This window comes from Micropterus salmoides, unplaced genomic scaffold, assembly GCF_014851395.1.
Source record: "Micropterus salmoides isolate LMB-PRFRI ecotype aquatic unplaced genomic scaffold, ASM1485139v1 Ms_hic_scaffold_6, whole genome shotgun sequence".
Taxonomy (NCBI): Eukaryota; Metazoa; Chordata; class Actinopteri; order Centrarchiformes; family Centrarchidae; genus Micropterus; species Micropterus salmoides.
Window position 1 is genome coordinate 9,346,800 of NW_024044348.1, and position 23,694 is coordinate 9,370,493.

A 23,694-nucleotide genomic window follows, 5' to 3' on the forward strand; every position below is an offset into this window, starting at 1 on the left:
CACTCTCTGGGTACAGACCAGCACACAATCAGCCACTGACTGTATTCATTCACACACTGGAGCTCATTTTAGTCTGTTGAGGCCCAGAAGTAAATCCAATCACAATTGTTTAATTTGCCATTTGCTGTAAATCCACAGAGCATTTGACCTGGTTAATTGGTGCGTACACATTCCAAGACAGTTAAGACAGTAGAGGATTGATGCACAAGCTGCGGGACAAAATATAACCGGACTTCTCTCAGAAAAAGCTGAAAAATTATTGTATTGACAGATGTACAAACAACATTGGAGTTTATAAATGCTAGAAATAATAAATACACAACTGACATAAGTGCAGATTATCAGGATTCAGTCAGTACCATGAAAGTGTGACTGAGTGTGTGAGGGCATTTAAGAACATGCTCTGGGGAGTTAGGTGGGTTTCCAGGTTCACAATAGTTATTTCTATTAGGATGAAGCCGTTTGGTGACAGGTGGTAGGGCCTGAGATTAAATGGGCTCTGGTGTTAATCCTGTTAGTGTACCATGACTAAATAACATTATGATTCTCTCCCATCAGACTGTACACGCACCAGAATTATTTACCTCCAGGATGTTGCCATGTTTGAACCTGCAATCTCAGAGAAGCTCAGCTATAAAGTGATTTACAAATCCTTCCCTACTTCACTGTTGGTGGTACTGCTTTGCTATTGACTTTTGTCACTAATTCTACCATAACTTGTACTTTGGATGACATTTACAATTACAAGAACTGGGAACAGTGAGAACTGTGAGCATTAGGTGCCAGTACAATGATTTATCCTCAGAGCTGAAACTATTATGCCCTCAATAGAAAATCAAAGTCAACCAAGTCCAATTGCCCTTGACTTTAACCTTCGTTGGATAACCATGACCTGGGTGACAGAGAATCTTCACAGACAGAAAATCAAAGGCAACTATTTTGATAATCGATTAATCGATGTCCTTTTTTAAGACAAAATTCCAAACATTCCCCTTTTTCTGGTGTCTGAAATGTATTTCTATGTCATATAGGATAGTTAACTGGATATCTGTGGATTTTAGACTGTCAGACTTAACAAGACTTTCTAAGAAGTCACCTCAGTCTTTTTTTTTTTTAATAGATCAGTAATGGAGAAACAAATCGCCACATGAATTGATAATGAAAATTAAGTTGCAGTTTGGCTAACCTGGGAGTGTATTTTAATCGTCAGGTACTGTATGACTGTTCAAATCTAAGCAATCAATACTCGCTAATTAGTAATTAGTGAGTACAGTGTACCATGTTATTATTTTTAATGATGTTTAAAAATACAAAATAAGACCAAGGTTGTATAAGACTACAGTCACCTGTTAAGCAAACATGATAGTCAGGAAGTAGAAATGAAAGGGTATCACAAGATTACAAAGATATTTAAGTGAAAATAGTAAAAATAACAGGATTAACTTCATAACGACCCTATAACAAAGGAAATAAAAATCACACCTCATATCTCAGTCCCTGTCTTTGTCATTTTTGCTGCTTTCAGCTGGTAACATGCTCAGGTGCATTCAAGGAAGGCTCTCTCCGGATTATTCGCAATGGCATTGGGATTCATGAGCATGCCAGCATTGACCTCCCAGGAATCAAAGGTTTGTGTGTTCTTTGTCTGTATCTATCTCATACTGACTTGACAGCAGAGCCACTTCAACCAGCACATCTGTTTACTCAGTCTTGCCAAGACGCCAGCTGTTGCTCGTCTAAGCTCAGGATGTGAGTGTCAGCAGATGGCACAGATGTCATAGGTCTTGGCTCTGTACTTTCAAAAAAACAGGAACATTTCCAAGCTTAGGTTTGGAACCATTTGTTTTCATTTAGTAAGCCAACAAGCACTGCGATGTCTGCAACAGTAAACTGTCAAGATGAAGAATCCCATCAAGTTTAATAGTGGCTGACACCTCTTAATCCCAGAACATTAAGTTCCTCTCCCAAGACTGTTCTCTGATGCTTAAACGAGACACACAGGCCAGGTGAGGTCTGCTTGCACTTGTTAGGCTTCAGCTGTTTATTGACTATCTCTGCCCTGCTGGCTCTTGCCCCTGGCCTCTTGATGGGAGACAATGATTCACTTAGCCAATCAATGGCTCTCTGAGAGGGATCTGCAGCCTGTACATCTCCCAAAATTTGACAGATGTGATTGTTAAAGATCGGCTTGGATACTGGCTAGATACTGTATTTCTCCTGCTCTGCAGAATGGTGCAGACCGTAACCTTTCCTTCTAACACCCTCTTTTGAATTCCCTTCAAGGTTTGTGGCCGCTCCGCTCTGAGGCAGGCAGAGAGACAGATGACATGCTGGTTCTGTCTTTTGTGGGTCAAACACGGTGAGTGCTTGCCGTGCAGCATGCCAGATAAGTGTCGAATCAATTGTAAATGCCCTTATCTTTATCTTAAGAGTGTGTTTTCTCCCAGAGTTTTGATGCTGAGTGGTGAGGAAGTTGAGGAGACTGAACTTCCAGGCTTTGTGGACAACCAGCAGACATTTTACTGTGGCAACGTGGCACACCAACAACTCATTCAAGTTCGTATAAACACACTTGCACACACTGTTATATGTATAAAGAACATGTGCTGTAAGTGTGCTTCGCCAGAACATGCTTCTTCTTTTGATATTGACACTTGTTTTGATGTCTGAGTGTGCACTCCTAGAATTAGCTGACTTGCAGTTTTTGTACATCCCAGTTCAAAGAAGGCATAGCATCTAACTACAAATTCAAAATTAATTATACGAAATTAATTATTCAACTATGGCCTTTCTCCATTTAATAAGATACACTTTGCTGGAGCTGAATCACACATGATTGAAAGGAGCATTTGTGAAAATGAAGAGTGCATAAGGATTTCATGTATTTTACACTTGGTTGAGATGAATATTGCACTTCATTTAAATTCAAGTTTTAGCCTGCCATTTGAAAACGAGGATGAAACCTGCTGGGAATTGCCAACTGTTAGACCTTCAACCATAAATCTTTAGGTTGTTATGACAACACTGCTTTTGTTTTAAAGGCTGAAAGATATTGCTTCCTCTCATAGTTGGTATATGTACACCGAATGCATTGAAAAATTATAATTTTAATAATTTATTTGCACAGAAAAAACAAAGCAAGACAATAAACATGAAACAACATTCACTAAATACATTTTTACATTTTTGCTAATTTAACCCTAACCCTGTTGTTAAATAACTCTTGCTTTCTGGCCTGAGACAAAGTCACTTCAGATAAGAAAAGCAGATAGTTTTGCTTAAACTTAAACTCAGGGCACTAGAAATAATGGAGTGAAAGCAAAACAGAGACTGCGCAAAGTTTCAGCAACATTGTCCCATTGTTATGGTTTTTTATCATTTTAAATGTAAAAAAAACACATGCAAATTGTAAATGCAGCAATATTTTTGATACTGAATCTATGTAACATGAAAGTGTTGCTTAAAGTGCTAAACCCAATAAGAATGAATGCCTGACTCTGCAGCTCTTTGCAGCTTTGAGCCTTGTTTTACCTCATTATTTTGGTCCTCCGTCCCGCAACATAGACTGTGTGCTTGAGCTTTGCTGTTCTAATTAACTGCAATAAAAACAAAACTGTAGGCAGCAGTTTCCAGCGAAGAAACTCAGACAAGCCGACTGTGCACTACCTGCCCAGCACGACATTGCAGTAATCTAAAAAAGCGCCTGGTAAACACAGCTGAACATCTTGAAAAGACCCACATATTATTCTCAAGGGGAGTTATGGACTTAACAGTTGGCCATAAACACAACTCTTAAGCAATGCTTATGTTGCCAATGCGCCGAGATTATCTTACCACAATTTAGCCATTTGGTCACAAATTACTTAAAGCACCTTGTTGGTTGGTTGGTTCACTGCTTTGATCCAGAAACGTCCACAACTCTTGGAGGGATTGCCATAAAATTTTATACAGACATCCCTGGTCCACAGAGGTTGAATCCTAACAACTTAAATCCCCTGGCTTTTCCTCTAGAGTCACCATGAGGGTTGTAGTTTATTTTTATTATTGAAATGTCTTGACAACTGTTACATGCATTGCCGTGGAATGTGGTTCAGACATTCAGTATCGCCACAGAGTAAACTGTTATTACTTTGGTGATCCTTGCACTCGTTTTCTAGCACCAGCATCAGGTCAAAATTTCAAAATGTCCTATTGTTTGTCTCGCCAAATACCTGCAAAAAATATATAATAATAAAAATAATATGAAGACTTTCCCATTAACCTCAGCTGTACTTTGTGTTTGGTGCTAATTAGCAAATGTGAACCTTCTAACATGATAAACTAACTATGTAGTAACATTAAAAACTATAACACTACGTGGTATACATTGTAACAGGGTGTGAGCTTTTTCATTGAAAGCATGTCAGCACACTGATGTTTGCATTCAGCTCAAAGCACCGCTGAGTGCAGCCTCTGGACACCACCTTTGTGCTGTGATTTGCACTACCCTGCAAAAGAAACTGACTGCATAAACTCGACAATATAATTTTCAGTTACTTCTAAGGACTCAATTAAGGATCCTATATTGAATATATGCACTGTTGACTGTTGTTTGTACCTTCTGCACCTGCTGCAGTCATTTAATGAGGCGTCGTTAGCTATTTCTGATCTTTGTCTTCCCTCTTCAATGCTGTATGGCTCTCCCCATCACATGAATAAATTTTCAATATTAAATTTGTATTTCTCCATATCCTGAGGGCTTTCACCAGGTATGTACAAGCCCCTTTGGTACATGGAATGCAAATTCACTGTTATAACAGTATTAATTGGTATTTAAAACATAAGTACCTTGTTTTGATGTTTTATGGAAGGGATTTCTGGGATCAAATTAATGCTGGGCATTTATCCTTAATTTTTTCAATCAAGGACTCAACTTTTATTCCATAATTTAAGAGGTTCTTTTGCTTGGCAAACTAAATTATAGAAATAATTTCTATCAAATTACTCTTTTATTCTTAATTTTTAGAGTAACTGTAACAGCACAAAATGACAATTGAATAAAATTTGGCCTTCCAAAAATATTTAGTGGCCAATATAGCCAGCCTTCTTTTCTTTAACTGCCATGAGCCTTTCATAAAGGCTCCATGCGCTTTTTTGCACTCCAGTTGACTATTCACAACAAAATGTTGATTGTGAAATGATTGTGTGGTCATGCCTCAAAAGTTTGTTGCATCTGTCTAAAAGGCATTTTACCATTTTTGACTTTTCGGTGTCAGTTTTTTTTGGGGGGGGACCATTTTACTTGAAGTAATGAAGCTGCCAAACGATCTGGTACCTGCACTAAATGTGAAATAACTGGAGTGGATTAAATCGAAAGTAATTCATCTTCTTTCCACCATCAAAAACATAGTCTCATCACATTTTTATTTACAAAAATACAAATTTTTGCTTTGTAATTAATCATAATTTCTTTTCAGTCATTCAAAAAAGTGCAACAACAACCCTGGCACAGCACCGCATATAAACAAATATTTGCCTTAAAATGGCTTTATATTTGAGCTCCCAGTATCCGCATCATCCTTTCTATCACTTCCCCTGTGCAAAATAGTATTTTAAAAAGGACAAACTCTGCCTCCAGATCACATCGGGCTCTGTGCGCCTGGTGCTCCAAGAGAGCAAAGCCTTAGTGAGTGAATGGAAGGAGCCACAGGGCAGGAACATCAGTGTGGCTGCCTGCAACCACACTCAGGTGGTGCTTGCCGTGGGACGTGCCCTCTACTACCTGCAGATCCTGGCTGGAGAGCTGAAACAGATCAGGTAGGACATAGAGACAGACATACACACAGGTATAGATCTATTGTTATCTTACAAATTGTTTTAGGCAATATTTGACCAGCACAAATTACTTGGGGATTTACCTGCAGTTTACCTCAAATATACTTGTACTTTCTTGGTGAGAGTTGGGTAAGAAGATTGAGACCACTCACGTTCGTTCGTGTGGTAAATATGAAGCTGCCACCAGCAGGCGGTTTGCTTAGATTAGCATTAAGACTGGAAACCGGAAGAAACTGCTAGCCTATATCTGTCTAGATTTAACAAACAAGATGTAATTTGTTAATTAGTGATCTTCAGGTGTGCTGTAGGCAGATTTTGTTACCTCTGGACAGAGCCATGCTATCTGTTTCCCCCTGTTTTCCTGTCTTTATGCTAAGCTGTTAGGTGGTAGCTACATATTTACTATACAGACATGAGTGGAGTTAACCTTTGTTTCTAGCTCTCAGGAAGAAAGTGATTTCCCAAGCCTATTTCCTAAAATGCCAAAAAATTGCTTTAACGTCCCCCATGTTTGTCTGGGTTTGATGGCGAGACTACAAACTGGGGCAGCTTGCAAGGTCAGAGAAGCTTAAGAGTAAAAAAATGTCTGATCTCATCCCTTCAGTTTTCCCCTGGCTGTGATCTGTATAAAGATTTCCTTTAGCATGAAAGCTACATAGCTATTGCAGTAATTGCAGACTGGCTCATGTCTTCATGCCTAGTAAGGAAACAAAAACAATCAAGATATTTTACATTTGTTAAATCATTAGTCTAACTATTGGCATTTCAGCTTAATTTAATAGTTTATGATAAAACAGCAGGGACCAATCAAAAAGAACAGTTGTAATAAAGTTTAATTAATCAAACATTAATTTAATGTATTCCCAATAGTTCAACAACGTTGTCTCTGACTCACAGTTATGTGTTATTATTGCACTACTTACTGCAGTAGTTTAAAAAAAAGTTGAGGATACACAAAAATGTTTGAGGTTTTTTTTTTTGAGAAAGACACACAGCTTATAAAAATGGCCACCAGGGCCACTTGAAGAACAGAGTGTTTGTTTGCAGCCCTAAAAGTATATGTAGATAATAAAACAACGAAGCGGACAGAGTGTCTCAGCAGAGCTGTGAAATAATGTTTGGCCTGTATCAATAAGATGCCAGTTTGCTGTGTGAGTCAAATAATTCTGTAAATATTGGATAATTATGGTTGGATTAAAGATGTTTACATGGCTGAAATACTCTTCTGTTATGCAATTAAAGTTTAAGCACGCCATACATTGATTATCTGAGTGGCTTTGTTCTATTACAATGCAGGAGTTCTGGCTTTTATTTAAATTAACAAGTAAGATTGTCTTTTTCCTTTCTTTTCCTTTTTCAACTTCATTTTAATTATAAAATCTTTATCAAATTCAAGATATGGTCAATATGGATGAAATCGCTTATTACAGTATATGTAATTTTATATTGCGATACGGATATGTCATGATTTTGTAGAAATTCAATCCACAACCTGTTTGTGAATACAATAAACAGACACGAATGTCTGCTTTCAATTAAATACCTGACAAATCAAGATACATAATCATTGTAATATTGTAAATAAATTATTCCTAGTTCATCATTTGCAACATTGTCCATGATGGCCTTATACTACTAGATAGGGCTGCAGCTAATGATGATTTTAGTATTCAAAGCTTTTAGAGAGTATTCCATCATTTAAGAGGTTCTTTTGCTTGGCAAACTAAATTATAGAAATAATTTCTATCAAATTACTCTTTTATTCTTAATTTTTAGAGTAACTGTAACAACACAAAATGACAATTGAATAAAATTTGGCCTTCCAAAAATATTTAGTGGCCAATATAGCCAGCCTTCTTTTCTTTAACTGCCATGAGCCTTTCATAAAGGCTCCATGCGCTTTTTTGCACCCCAGTTGACTATTCACAACAAAATGTTGATTGTGAAATGATTGTGTGGTCATGCCTCAAAGGTTTGTTGCATCTGTCTAAAAGGCATTTTACCATTTTTGACTTTTCGGTGTCAGTTAAACCTCTTTTTTTGGGGGGGGGTCCATTTTACTTGAAGTAATGAAGCTGCCAAATAATCATGCACACCTTGATATAAGGTGTGATTCACTTTCCCCACACCCTCCCTCATTACACAAATACATATCACCTGATAATTATTAGCTCCAAAGAGCATTCAAGTTTTTATGGTTTGGAGTTGGAAATTGTGCATAGAAATAATCAATCAATATCTTTTGTGACATTGTCAACAGAATTCATATTGATCTATCCCAAACAGGCATATGTGTTTGATTCATATGTTAACACATTTGGAAAAATGCTTTTGCTGATTTTTGTGCTGCAGACAAATGGCCAGAATGTTCAAAATACGATTGCTATGATCAAAATTTCACAGAATACCACTGACCTATTGATTGATGCAAACAAGTTATTCCTAAGACTTAAAATTCCTGCAGCGCTAGAATACTGGTATTGGGGAATTGACTGATCAACTGCTAATCATTGTAGCATTTGTCAAGTAGAGCTGTGAATTTATATGTTAAGGAAATAAATTCACAACAGAGCTTAAACAAGGAAGAGAAAAAATCTGATTGGTTGTTAATAGATAATAACCAAAAAGTCCAGCTGTGGCCATCTTATTTTAGAGACAAAAATCGTATTGCCTGTCTACAGATTGGTTGAGCTCCCACTGCAGTTTTATAGGAAATGAATGGTCGTCTTACAACTTAAGCCAGTGGAAACTTACATCTTAGCTCACCAAAGGCCTCTGCAACATTTTTCAATTTGTATTTCACATGAGAAAAGAAATCATTCAGAACTCTGTGTCACTAACACATTTATGCCAGGACCTACTATGCCTTTGAAGTATACAGTCCACATTCACACAATTTGCAAGGTAGAGTGCTACTTTTTTCTCACGTCCTCTGTATCTTCCTTAGTACCACTGAGATGGAGCATGAGGTGGCCTGCCTGGACATCACACCTCTGGGGGAGGGTGGCGGTGAGTCTCCCCTCTGCGCTGTGGGACTCTGGACCGACATCTCAGCCCGTGTGCTCAAACTACCTTGCTTCACAACCCTGCACAAGGAAATGCTGGGCGGAGGTGAGAGAAAAGAAAGAAAGGCTGTTACTGGCTTGTGGAAGAGATAGTGTCAAGATAATGTAATGTCAACTTTATTTCTATAACCCAGTAGCACATGCAGTGTCTCTATGGACTTCTCCATTCCACAAAAGTGATTCCTAACCGAACCTAGGCTCTGTCAGAAAGCAAGAATAAACTCCTCCAAAATCTTCACACATAAAGTGGGAAAATGGAAGAAGAAAACAATCTAGGAAGGATAAATGTTTTTGTCATTCAAAGCTTACATAAGCCACAGGCCAGGAGAGAGGTTTGTTACCTTATTTGAGTGTGCAGTTAACTCCTTGTTCAGTCTTGACAAACTATATGTTGTTTGAAAGCAATGCTGTCTGCATTGTCACAACTCCATCTATGTAAATAATTTTAATATCAGTGTCACTGTGACAAGGTGCTTATCTGATAATAGTAGTGCAAAAATAACAGTAAAATTTCAAAATGGTACAAAAAAGGCCATTAAAAAAACAAATCTTTTTGGTATGTTTTTGCCTCTGCATTTTTTTCAATATCCCCTACACAAATTTTGTTAATTAATTCCTAAGAACTATCTCTTAAACCAGAGGTGAGGTGTGAGGCGATCAAAAGGAGATCACATAGAATAGCCTACATGTGTGAGAGGTCAGAGATACAGTAGTTTTTGGGAACTGCCCCCTCATCAGAGTCAGAAACTAATAAATGCCTTAGGACAGATCTTTTTTAAAACTATATGGTGTAGTCAGAAATTATATTATGCTATTTTGGCTCAGATGTTGAGTGTCTATGGGATCAAATAATATAATCACGGTCCCATAGGCATCCAGTAATTGAGCAAAAGTTACCAAGTAAACTAACACGGTGGTGCGGTAGTTAGCACTGTCGCCTCACAGCAAGAAGGTCGTGGGTTCAAACCCCGGTTGCCCCGGCCTTTCTGTGTGGAGCTTGCATGTTCTCCCCGTGTCTGCGTGGGTTCTCTCCGGGTGCTCCTGCTTCCTCCCACCATTCAAAGACATGCAGGCTTGGTTAACCTAAATTGTCCTTAGGTGTGAGTGGTTGTTTGTCTGTGTGGCCCTGTATAGTATAATAGTCCTGCACATAACCCCTGTAAAATAGTGAATTATTGTTGAAACAAGGTTGTTGTTTAACATGCAACATGTTAATTAATGAGCTTTAGAGGTGTTGATAGGTGGATTTTGCAGCCTGCTTGAGGACATGTTAGGATTTTTTACCTTTTGAATCCAATAATAAAGTCGAAGGAGTGTGTCGAAGGAGTGTGTCTATAATAGCATATTAGTAGCTAAAATGGATAGCATCTCCAGTTTTATTAACAGATGTAAATGACATCTCCCATTAATTACTGTGTTTTTTTTGTATGTTCTTAATGAGTACTTGGACATTAAGTATGCTTGCCAACCCAAATACATTTAGTAAACCATTTAGATACTTGAAAAGTTTTTAAACTTAGAATGTTAAAATATACAAGGAAGAGTTTTTGGTTTGGTTACTTATGAAAAAGTCAGCAGTCACTGGAGACGAAGTTTTATAACATGGTGACCCAGCTCAGGCAGGACTCTTACTTTCCAATTAGAAGGCTTCATCCATGAAGAATATTCCCACACTCTTCCCCACAGTGTCACACATTATTTTCCAAGTGCATTTGATTGACACCTGCTAAAACTCTGCAAACTTTACCTTCTTGCACACTCCTCTAACTCCTTCAAATTAAAGGCTAATATGCTGTTTTAATTGTTTATATGTTGAGCTCCGTCATTGGAAGCAGATACTTTTGACACTGCAACATTGCCCAGTTGCACTTAAGCTGTGTTAGTTTTGTTGACATATTTAATTAAATGATCTTCTGTATGTATTTTTCAATAGACCAGAGTCCCATGTTCATGTTTTAACATTAAACAACTTAAAATAATTAATGTATATTCCATGGAACATGCAACCTTTCAAGTAGCCACATTTTGCAGACTTTTTTAATGCTGCTGCTTTATGGAGAGTCAGCCAGCAAGCACTTAATTAGTGCCAATGTTGTTTTGATTTAATTGGCCAGGAGTCAGAGAAACTGTGGTTTGGGAAACGGAAAAGACAGAAGACTTTATATTTATCCTGCAGCATTCAAATGTTTTTTTTCCAAAAGTTACCAGGCAGTCTGGCTGATGACCCTTATTGATTTTTCTGATAGAGACATTTTTTGCCGACATTTATCACTTTGGTGTTTATACATGAATCTGTGGCTCCAGTACAGTAAAAAATAAATAATTGTACTGTGTGTGTCTCCTCAGAGATCATCCCTCGCTCAATCCTGATGACCACCTTTGAAGGCAGCTACTACCTGCTGTGTGCGCTGGGAGATGGAGCACTCTTCTACTTTGGTTTGGACCTGCAGACTGGTAGGTCCCTCACACCGCCATCACAGCAGTATTTAGTTGAGAGCTTCTTGAAGCAGGAGGGGAAGGGGGCAAGGCCACAGGCAGCTGTCTGAGAGCATTTTCAGAATATTATTTCATGGGGAGTTGCATAACTGCCAGCACTATATTTGAATGTAATGGTGGAGAAACTTTGCAGCCTGAAGAATCTAATGTTAATGTTTATTGCGCTTTTGTATGTGTTTTTAATTTGCCAATTAACTTAGGTAGTGCTGGTGCGTTTGTTTATGTTTTTCTTTTTGGTGGATCTAAACATGCAGTGTGCCACCACATAGAAGTGATTAAGTTTCAACTAACAGAGGATTCTGTAACAATTTAAACATCTGAGAAACAGGATTTGAAGATGCAGCTTCACAACAGACAAGTTACAGTTATAAAGCAACATTATCATTCATTTGGAGTTGTATTTCTGGCTGCCTGGCAAACCAAAGTCCAATAGTCACTTTCTTTTTTAGCTCAGTTGTTGGTCACTACCAGCTCCTGAGGGAAATATGTGGCTCTTCAGCTGTTAAATTCTCTACTTTGTTCACCAGCTAGTCTCTAACTGTGTTTGTCTGCAGTTTGGTGCTGAGCAGGTAGTGCACAGAGGGTTTTGAGGGTTTTTTCTCTGAAAGCAACTGCCTGCTACAGGTGAAAACCATTCTACGAGTGGTGTGAGAGTGAACCAATAACCTCCACTTCCTTCAGGTTGCTGTATATAAAATTCTCAGCAGATTGAATATATTCATTGGAGTACAGCGGTTTAGAATTGCTTGCCGAAATGTAGTGTTTTTAGTATTGTTGGTAAAAATGGAAGCTGCAGAGGCTGATGTATCCATACATTTAATACTGTAAAAAAAAAAAAGTATGGATCAAGCTCCAAAAACCCTTGATCCGATGCTTTCTGTAATATAGCTTTCTGTAATATAATATAGCCTTTTGTTAGATGCTCGCTGGCTGCTGAATGCTGACAAGTGTTTTAATCTTATTTGTGATGAGGGTTTAATAATGTATAGTCTGCAAGCCCAAGACTCGGTGATATCACTGAACTGACGCCATCTGGTCAAGATACCCTGGTGATGTAATTTCAAGCAATAAATAAGTAGGTTAAGAGCCACAGGCTGTATAGTACTCCCTGTGGAGAGCAAATTTACTTAGACATGTAAAAGCTTTAGCCCTTTAGTTACTGCTTTATTGACTGTCTGTTCCAGCAATCTCTGCATTTCTGAATTCTTATTTTTCTATTACTTGTGTGTTTTGAAGAATAAAAAGGAAATTAGACTCTAGTAGGATTATCTCATACTGGGTTCATTATCCATGGAATTCCCTCTCATTACTCAACAGGACAGCTAACACCATTAACATTTTAAATTAAGACTAAAGAAGCACCATTTTTGCCCTGAACTATGGTCTCACCTTTACATAATAAAAGATAAAAATTCATTTTTTCTTGAGTAACTTTCTGGTCTTTAAAATGTCAGAAAATTGCCAGAAAATGCTCATCACAATTCTCTAATTTGCAGGCGGATGTATTCGGAATTCATGTTTTGTCTGACCAACTGCCACAAACTCCAAAATAATTAAGTCACTATCAATAACAAAAGGAAAAGCAGCATATTCTCATTTTTGGGAAGCTGGATCCTAGAACGTTTTCCATTTGTGCTTAAAATAAAAGCAATACAATAAATTGATTTTCAAAATTGTATCACCTCTAGAGTCTAGGCAGTCAAAGAAACTCCTGCACAATGATCAGAAACCTGGATGTTATAATGATGTACACAGGGATCTGAATATAATCCGGTTATGCCATGTTTCCTGTAAACATCTTGTTCTGAATTGACTCAAAAACAGGGCTCACAACCAGGATATCGTGTGCATTTAAATGTAAAGGCGTTTAAGAAGTGGTTCTTTTGACCCAAACAATGATTGGTACCCACTCTTCAAACTGTTAAACTTGTTTGTGTTTCACTCTTGTTTCCTTCCCCCAGGTGCCCTGAGCGAGCGTAAGAAAGTCACACTTGGCACCCAGCCCACTGTGCTGAGGACCTTCAGATCCCTGTCCACTTCCAACGTCTTCGCCTGCTCCGACCGACCCACCGTCATTTATTCCTCCAACCACAAGCTGGTCTTCTCCAACGTCAACCTCAAGGAGGTCAATTACATGTGCCCACTGAACTCTGAGGGCTACCCCGACAGGTTGGCAGTAGAACATTTACCACTCGTGCATTTTATCAGTGTGCCGCTTCATTTGAAGCTGCTGTTGTTTTCTTCCTTTGTGCTTTGAAGAGTTCATAAACATGTAAACTTCACTTTCTTTTGTTTTGATCCTTGGATCTGACACCGTTTGCTCAGATGTGTTCTCTCACAGATCAATCAAACTTTGTTTTGTTTTGGAGGAAGTGGGTGTATTTCTTATTTTCCCCCTCCCTAATGCTGCATCTTGTATTCTTACAGTCTGGCTCTGGCAAACAACAGCACTCTGACCATCGGTACCATCGACGAGATACAGAAACTCCACATTCGCACTGTTCCCCTCTATGAGTCTCCCAGGTCAGTCCCCTTGCAAAAAATTGAATTAGAATTGACCTTCAAATGAACATTTCAGACCTGTCATCTGTACAAACATGCTGTATGTTCTTCATGTTTGCAGTGACTTTGCCTGTTTGCTCTGATTCAAGTGACTTTCTCCTGTTGATTTTGTTTATTCATCAGCTGAATATGCTTTTGTTCCCTCTTTTTGTCCCCAAAAGTGACAAGTAAGACTCAGCTTTGTTAAATAAGTTATTAAAAGGTTGACTGCTGTGTTATCCAGTCAGAAAATAGAAAGCAGTCTCCCAGGGCACCTTGTTTTGTTCAGCTTACCCCTGTTTGCTCTTTTCATGTTTACCAACGTCTTCTCTTTGCTTTTTCTCACTTCCCTTGTCTCTCTCTCTCTCTCTGTTAACACCCTACCAGGCGGATCTGTTACCAGGAGGTTTCCCAGTGTTTTGGGGTTTTGTCCAGCAGGGTGGAGATTCAGGATGTGAGTGGCACCACATCTGCCGTACGCCCCAGCGCGAGCACTCAGGTAATGTAGCTCCATGTTGTGTTTGGATAATGGATACCCAGGGGCTTGTTTGTTTTGCACCTTATCTAACAGGCGTGCTGACTAAGAACATTATTTATAACATTAACTGGGAGCTTGTGACTACAACAAATGTCTTGTCCTGTTAGGCCCTCAGCAGATGTACTGGAACTAGATTTCCAAAACCAGGATTTAAATTTTGATGCTGTTATGTTCAGTTTGATCATTTACTTATATAGTCTGAGAATTGTAATCTTAGCATAACTGAAGTTACCAGATGTGTTTTTCTATTTTTACTTGATAATTGACCTCCACAAAATATGATAAAATCAGGGTGCGATTTCCCGGGGGGGATTCGTAGGATTTCACCCTTTTGGTTTATTTATCCATGCCTCTGCTGAATAATTTTTATCCCCCTCCCCCTCAGAGTGATTAATGCTTCTTCGCTAGTGATGCAACTGATCACAAAACTCACAGTTTGCGTTGATATGTAGTTTTGTTGGGGTTCATTTTCAAGGAGGGAGAAAAAAATCTTCCCCTGTTTTTTACACAAATCCACCCTGGATATAATTAATTATAATCAAAATTCTGCAATATAGTTTCTTGTTTCCTCAGTTTCAGAGCTAGTGTAGACATGTAGTTAGTAAGAGTGCAACTTCAGCTAAATTTAGCTGCTGCGAGAGCTCAAATCAAGTTCAAATTACATTTAACATAATCATCTTTTGTTTGATTTGTTGTCAATGAATAATGACAATGTTTCGGCTGCCAAGAAAGGATACAAAAGGGATTTGTACTTGGAGAGCTAATCAGAACGTCCTTTCAGCCAGATTTACAGTGACAGCATGTGTTGTGTCCCCTCAGCTCGGCTCTATAGCTTCCCCAAGGTGTGTGCTTTATTTGTGTTTGTATTTATTGCTGCAGAGCACATCTTTTTGGAACCGAGGCAGAGCCTCTCCCACATTATGACCAGAAAGATGTTTACCTGACTTTTAATTGCTGCACATCTGGTGCTACAGATGGGGCTGACTGTGCTGTTGAGCTCACACAGAAATAGAGATTTGAAATACTCTTTCTCTTTGTCTCGACCTCTCTTCCTCTTCTGTCTCATGATTCTGCATCCTTCCAGGCTCTGTCCAGCAGCGTGAGCTCCAGCAAGCTCTTCCCCAGCAGCACTTCTCCCCACGAGACGTCCTTCGGTGAAGAGGTGGAGGTTCACAGTCTACTAGTTGTGGATCAGCACACCTTTGAAGGTGAGACAGCCGGATCTACATTTCTATTTCATCTCACAGATCTGGAGCTTTCTTATGGAGCTGGTAGTAAGATATTGTGTTCAGCTTGCAGAGTAACCAGGGCAGTATAGAAAACTCCTTTCCACAGCTTGGTACCAACACCCATTCATCAAACTGTTGTTTTCTCATATCTGAATGATTGAACACGTTGGGCGTCATGCAGGACATTTCCGTGACGAAGCTCACTGAATGTGGCAGGTTTTTGCACCTCTCTGTTTTGCAATGCAGATTTCACTGCGCCAAGCCTTCCTTTTAAGAAACCAAGAGTTACCAAACCCGCATAAATTAGGGTATGTTATGTTAATAATATGGTAATAAAGGACGGGTTCAGGACGGTGTCCACAGCTGACTCCAATTTATCAATGTGCGATCAGAAAACTGCTCATTTAGTTTGTCATCAATCAGACCTGGAGACATTCTCATGCAGTAGTGTAGATCCTTTGTTTTTCAGTAAATATTGAGTTCATTACTGCATATAACTTCATTGGTACCTTGTTTCTAAGAGGAAAGTAGGTTTCTATACAAACAGAAATATAAGCAGTTATTCAGTTACTTAAACCATCTGAAATCTGCAGTTTGTTCTAATAATAATGTTTGTCTAAAATGAGAGCTACTGTTTCAGTCACACACCACTGTATAGTCAACATCAGCTTTGTCAATTATGTTTAAATGTATGCATAATTTTCTGCAAGTATCTATGTTATGAAACGCGATTGCACATCCTTGGTTAAGCCCAGGTGGGATAAAAAGTGAGCAAAACCAATGATAGAAATGAAAGGTTTCCTCGACAGGAGGGTGGAGGGAGGTAAGTAAGTGATGACTCTGTGCAGACCTAATTAGGCAAAATACAGTAACTGAAAACACCTGTGTCAATGTAACATGGATGTGGTACATGGATAATAACTGATAGTTTATTACATAATCTTCATGATCTTGAAATCCTTGATTTCGAAAAAAGGTTTTTACACTCGCTTGAGGTGGTTTTTGCCTTCGTCGAAAAACAGTTAATGCACTAAATGGAAGATGGAAACACTCTTGCCAAATAGGTTCTGACATAGCGAACTTGTAACTCACGTCTGATCAGCTGTTTCTGCTGTTGGCGTCTTGCTGGATATTCCCATAACGTGCGGAGACATGGCTGGTAGCAACTTGCCCGCTTGAAACACATTCCTGAGGACCTCTCAACATTTTTTTAAGATCAGTGGCCCTCAGGTCCATGCTAGGGTTGGGAATCACCAGAGTCCCCACGATACGATATTATCACGATACTTATGTTAAGAAAACTCTTTTTCTCGTGGGCTGAAAAAGCTATTTATTTATTATTATAGTACCAAAAAGTAAAATTCTCATTAGATTAAGATTGATACTTGACCTCCATGTATCGATACAATATTGCCACAGAAAATATTGCAATACCATGCTGTATCGATTTCCCCACCCCACCCCACCCCTAGTACATGCGACAGGTTTTGTTTCTGGTTTGGAACACACAAGTCTTGTTTATTACAGCCATGTGTAACGTCAACTACTGACATAACTACTCTTGCCTGGTTTATTCGCTCCAAACAAGCTGATAGAAATGCACTTACTGTTTTATTTTTTATTTCTTTTTTGCAACATTACAAAAATCCGCTTAATATCTGCATGACAATTAGATGGAATCATGGCTATTGTCAAATTATTTCCCAATTAAGCTATTGTAAATGAGTTCCTAACACTAATTCAACTTTCACATGCCATACTTGACAGAGTTGTGAATGCACAGTTTTCCTTTGTTACAGACATTTCAAGTGTGCTTGGGTTTTACCTCCCAAATAAAGTGGTTTAGATAATCTGCCTAAACTGTTGTATTCTTTAAAAAACTGTCTGTGTTTCAGACCAGTCATGAAAATGAGGCTCAATTTATAACAAACCTTTAAAATGTCCATGAAACTGAACACAAGACAGTAATGTAAAATCTTAATATCAGAGATGCATTGTGCTACTCTCACCTTATTTATTATTTTTTTTTATCTCTGTCAGTCCTGCATGCCCATCAGTTCCTCCCCAGTGAGTACGCCCTCAGCATGGTGTCATGTCGTCTGGGAAAAGACCCGTCAGTGTATTTTATTGTCGGCACTGCCATGGTGTACCCAGAGGAGGCTGAGCCCAAGCAGGGACGCATCGTGGTCTTCCACTACACCGACGGTCAGTAGCCAGGCTTTTCTTTAGCCATATCTGTTTTTAACAAACACAAACTTGAATGCACTTCCTTGTCTTGTTCCTCAACCTTATCCTGTTTGTTTTCTCATCCAGCTCATTTTGCTTTGCTTTCTTTATCCTTCACCCTGTTTCATTTTCTCCTCCCCAGCTTCTGTCCTGTTTTTTTTTAATTTTGTCGGACATTTTGTCCTACCATGCTCTTGCTTCACTCCTCACTTCATAATTTTCTTTTCACTCCCTATCAGATTTTTCTCTTCTCACCTGTACTGGTTCCCGTCACTTTCCTTCATACTCTGTCACTGTGCATTTACTTCATCCTCTTCAGCTTTTCATTCCTTTTTCTGAATGCCTCATCTTCTTTTTTTCAATTTTTCCCAGATCATTCTCCAGTAGTCGAGCAGTATACCTCGCTAAGATCTTGTGTGTGGTTGTTTAGGTTGACATTGAGTGGATAACACTTTGAATGTTAACAGACAGTCTGACAGACACTATGCTCTTTCCTGCAGGTAAGCTGCAAACCGTGGCTGAGAAGGAGGTTAAAGGAGCTGTCTATTCTATGGTGGAGTTCAATGGCAAACTGCTGGCCAGCATCAATAGCACAGTAAGTGGTGCTTGATGGTGTAGAGCTTTCAGCTTTCATACATACAAAGTACTTGACTCTTTCCTTGCCGAACTGCAGTTATGTTGTACAATATGTTTAAAGGCTTGTAGAAAAATGTTGCTTGAATGTTAAATTTACTTAAAGGTACATTTTGAACCATGTTAATTTGTCAGATTTCTTTTACCTCAGACTCACTGTCAAAAAGTCTTCAGACTTGTTAGTACAATACAAATCTTCATGGTTACTCCCAGCACTTGGGAAGGTGCCAACCAAGTGCCTCTTTCAAGTGCACACCCTATAGTCATTGCTTATTTACTTTCCACACTCATCATAATTCACCATCTGGTGCTGAGATTAAAAACAGCATCTCTCAGTTCAGCTTCTGTTTTCAGAACCGTCAGTTGTCATATGATTGTGTTTACACTGGAGGTTGATGCAAATAACTAGGGAGACTTTACAGTTGCTAAATTCCAGTTTCTCTATTGGAAAACTATCACGTTCCTTTTTTAACGCTGACATATTCCCTCATGTACAATGTGAGAATATGTTAATGCTACATGTAATCACTAGGACTGGGTAACCTTTAAATAACTGTTGACCAATACAGTACCTAAGTTTGGTACTATATATTTACAAAGTTTTTATTTAATGAAATACACCAAACTCAAATTCATCAGTGTTTTTCACATAGTTTTGACTCAATCAGCCGTACAAGAACTTAGCAAAAATAGAAGTATGAAGGTTATGATGAAAATACAAATATAACTAGAACTGCAAGCAGCTGGCACGGCGGAGGTCGCGCGAGTCGGCCCGGGCGCCCCGCCGTCGTGCCGGATAAGGTCCTGAAGTTTGATCTTGATCGGCCATTCGAAACCGTGGCAAAATGTCCTGCGTTTGAAAATGCCATTGGAATGAATGGGATTTAATGAGAGATTTCAGCTTCGATTTTAGCGCCACCTGTAAGCGGAATTGCACCAATTTTTTAAGGTGTCATCAGGCGCCCGTGGGGAAGAATTGACCCAAATTTGGTATGAATCGGACTTGTGGTTATGGAAATATAAAATGAATGTATGTGAATGGGAGTGTTTTTTGATAATAGTGGCACCTTTTGGCCGATTGACACCAAATTTCACACAGCCCCTCAGGAGGGCGGGCCAGCCAGCTAAGATCCCCGAGTTTGGAGTAGATCGGCCATTGCAAATGTAAGATCTTAGATGACATCCTAGTTTTTGGGGTTTGCGCAAAAACGTGTTATAATTGGGCGTTTTTTTTGTCTGATCAAAATTCCCTCTACAAAGTCTTCTTCAGACTTGCGGCTTCGGAAGAGTTAATTAAAAAAGGTTTTCCAGTTTTTGCGATTTCGCGAAATGAAAATGTCATCGCACAGAGGCGTGTCCTATACCATAGGAATCGGCAGCATCCCCCAAACACGTAGACCTAAGGTTTAAGAATGCGCGATGTAGTGGGCCGTAGTTACGAGGCAAAATGTCCTTTGTTTGAAAATCCCATTGAAATGAATGGGATTGTGCGACGGTATTTGAGCTTCGATCATCACGCCACCTTTTGGCCGAATTGCGAGTCAGTACAATTGCAAGTGGCCCAAATTTGGTATCAATCGGAGTTGAGGTTTTGGAGATATAAAATGCATGTAAGTCAATGGGATTTTTTTGGGCGTCTTTAATCTGCAATAACAGCGCCACCTATGGGTATATTTGGGTGAACGTTGGTGCCTGTAGTAAGGGGACCATGCTGAATAATTGGGCACTGGTTTCATGTCAAAGTGACTTGTGGTTATAGAGGAAGAATTATTTCGGCTTAAATAGTGCCACCTAGGGGCCAAATTTTGCACAGGCCCTCAGGAGGGCGTTCCACATTAATGCTCCAAATTTGGTGTCGATCGGCCATTCCAAACCGAAGATATGACATCATTTCCTGTTTATAGCGTTTTTTGCGACATTTTTAGTCGGATAAAAATTTCCTCTACAAACTTTCATCAGCTTGGTCCAGAGATTATCCATGCCAAGTTTGAAAAAATAAAAATCTGAGTGAAAACAATAGGGCCTTGCATTTGCGGGTTCCCAGCCCACTCGGGCTTGGTCCCCTAACTAAACAAGACCAAGAGTCTGACCAAGCATTTGATTCCATGTTTTGACTGAAGTAATGAGGTTTAACACCTAGCCATAATAGTCAGACCCTCTGACAACAAACTGTTCAGATTACTTAATTGTTACCAGAATACAGAAGGTTTATTTTTATTTTCTGACATTTATAGCATCTTCTATATTAGGAAACCTTTTGGTCCAGAAGACCTTCACTGTGTTCAGTTGAATACCTCAATACTTAATTGACTCAAATGTTTCACCAGTAAGTCAACCTCTGGATGACTTGTGCAGTTTGACTTTACTTTCTTTGATTGTTTAAGAAGCATGTGATCTATTCAGGAAGAAAAGTGCCCCCTTTGTCATTTTAAAGTCCAATGTGTAAATAGATTTATCCCATATGGATTTCTCTGTGAAATCACTCGACAAACAGTAGGAAAGAAACGGCTACCCTCCTACTGTCCTGTAATGCCACGCTCATCCACACTGAGCTATAGATAGATTAAAAGGATTAAAAGCTTGAAAAGGCAGCTTCATCTTAAGATATCCAGAATCAAATTGTCATGGGTAGCAGATATCTGGAACTTGTTACACAGTTCAAGGACAAACTTCCTACCACTTTCTTTCTTTAACATTTTCTTCACTGAATTACTCATTTCACTCTAATATAACTGGAGTGACACTTCAAAATGACTGATTTAACCCTGAGTTTAATCTGCTACATGCATACATATCTGAAAACATCAGAAACCAAACAGGTGAAATTTTATGAAGGCTTCACAATTTACTTGTTTGGTGTGACTTGGATGTTATACGGCAGTACAGGTAATGTTACTGTTCACGTCAGTGTTTAGCTTTACGCTCTGGACTGTGGAGTGTTCGCTGTGCACAAGCTCTGGCATCCAAGCTCTACACGTGTCAGTCAGTTGTTAGGAACGGGAAAAAAGCGTCTCTGAAGTGCTACTAACAAGCTAACGTTAGCTGGTTGAATCAGAATGGGCAAGTGTCTGAAGTTCAGACGGCCAGAGATTTGGAAAAGTTGGGGCGTAAAGAGCAGTGCGCTGCCGTTTGCCCAACAAGCGGATAGGAGTGCACTATGGAGAGCACTAATGAATAAGCAGAGCAGGAAGACCCAGTGAATGCAACGGAGAGACATTTGTGTATAAGACGAGGACCGTGTTTCTCACCGTCTGTGTGTCGGAGTTGCGTCACCGTTGTAGGGTAACGTTATGTGAATGGAAGTATCCAACATGCTAACGCACATTGAACTTACATCACCCAGATGCGCCGATCACCCTGATGAGAAAAAAAACTAACCGGAGCCCAACTTTTTATCCCTGCTGCTTTCAAGACAGTTCTGTAACTATTTCAACCAGATTTTATTTGCAAAAACAGAACAACATGAATAATCACTGAAGCAACTGGCATTTTATATTACATTACTTTATCTAGCTAAGGTGTAACAACTTAAACTTCACAATTTATTTTGTATTTTTGGTTTCACACCGTAAGAGTTCTCAAATATTGTATTCATTTCATAGGTATCATTTACACTGAGGACATGTTTCCATCACTGTTTTTTTTTTTAAAGCATTTGTTAAATATGTTCTGAAAAATGGCTTGCAACAAGAAATGTTAAAAAAGAAAATGCTTTAGAAAGGTTTATTTACACAATGAGAAACCATGCAATGTAACTATAGAAGAAACAAATGTGCATTGTCCAAAAAAGTAACTTAAGCTAAAAAACAAGCTGCTGATTACTGCATTATATTCTGTTTGAATTGAAATCTGAATTTTCTGTTTCACTTTATTTAAATAAAGACAATTCTACCACAAATTGGTGCACAATGCACGCAATTAAGTGTTTAATGCTCTAAATTTTCTAGGGGACGACCCCCAGACCTCCCATTTATATATTTCAGAATTGAATATTTTATCAAAATACTTCTAAAATATTGTGAACCCAATATTGTGAATCGTACATGTGTGCTAAATATATCGTCACACCCCTATTGTGAACCCCTGTGTCCTCACCACTCATTCAACACAAAGTGACATCCTTGATTCATTTTATGTTATCAGAGTATAAACGCACCCCAAAGAGCTTTCGTGTATTAAATATGAATGTGAGTATTATAATAAAATGTTTTACAATATTCAGGTAACTTTGTAAATAGTAATTTTCTCAGGCTTAAAATTCATACAGATTTCCATTATACAGCAGTGAAGTCACTGCATTAAATTTCATCCTAGGTGGTATTAAAAAGGTCTTTAAAAAATCTTTTCTTTAAAAATCTTTAATTTTGAAAATCCAGGGGTACCCTGCTTTACTATATCCGTCCAGGTAAATGTTAGACCCACTTTATGCAGATAAATGAAGAGGAACACTTGTGGCATTTCAACAAAGACCTCTTTTCTTCCGTTTTAATAACACAATCCTAATTACAGTACAATTAAAAAATCATTGACCTCAATTTTGAATACAAAAAAAACATGCCACAGTTTTTTTTGACATCTCATTGGCATCATGTGAAAGGCAGTTATATCCAGAGACAAATCTCTACCAATCACTCAACCCAAAACCATTTTTAAACATTGTTAGAAAGGTGGCGACAGTGTGAAACGGTGAGTGTAATTAGCCGTTCATGTAATGTGGCGGCTGATAGCTCAGACTTTTAATCAACACTTCATCCTCTCACTCACTGAGGCACATCTTATCCAAAGTGATGGCAATGTGGAACAAAGTGTCAGCCAGTTCAGCAAATACTGCTGGAGCTAATTGCTGATCCTCTACCTTTTGGCAGCCTGTGACAACAAACGATTACTCACCTTGACTGTTTGTTTCAGGTCCGTCTGTACGAGTGGACAGCTGAGAAGGAGCTGAGGACAGAGTGTAACCACTACAACAACATTATGGCCCTTTACCTGAAGACCAAAGGAGATTTCATCCTGGTGGGAGACCTGATGAGGTCCGTCCTCCTGCTGGCATACAAACCCATGGAGGGCAACTTTGAAGAGGTGAGATGTGAAGAGAGTTTGCTTTTTAACAGTGCGTAGGCGTAGACAGGCATTGGCGACGCAAACAGCATTG

General features: G+C 38.9%; 1 protein-coding gene across 1 annotated transcript in view; it reads left to right on the forward strand.

Annotated features, from left to right (window-relative positions):
• ddb1 (damage-specific DNA binding protein 1) overlaps nt 1-23,694 on the forward strand; it is a 46,215-nt gene that overhangs the window by 12,812 nt on the left and 9,709 nt on the right. Inside the window, exons 10-22 of the mRNA XM_038701119.1 lie at nt 1,526-1,628; nt 2,284-2,359; nt 2,448-2,556; nt 5,618-5,796; nt 8,762-8,925; nt 11,226-11,333; nt 13,337-13,544; nt 13,803-13,898; nt 14,304-14,415; nt 15,539-15,662; nt 17,724-17,888; nt 18,410-18,504; nt 23,451-23,621. Coding sequence (XP_038557047.1) covers nt 1,526-1,628; nt 2,284-2,359; nt 2,448-2,556; nt 5,618-5,796; nt 8,762-8,925; nt 11,226-11,333; nt 13,337-13,544; nt 13,803-13,898; nt 14,304-14,415; nt 15,539-15,662; nt 17,724-17,888; nt 18,410-18,504; nt 23,451-23,621 — 1,710 coding nt within the window. The remainder of the gene's footprint in view (nt 1-1,525; nt 1,629-2,283; nt 2,360-2,447; nt 2,557-5,617; nt 5,797-8,761; nt 8,926-11,225; nt 11,334-13,336; nt 13,545-13,802; nt 13,899-14,303; nt 14,416-15,538; nt 15,663-17,723; nt 17,889-18,409; nt 18,505-23,450; nt 23,622-23,694) is intronic.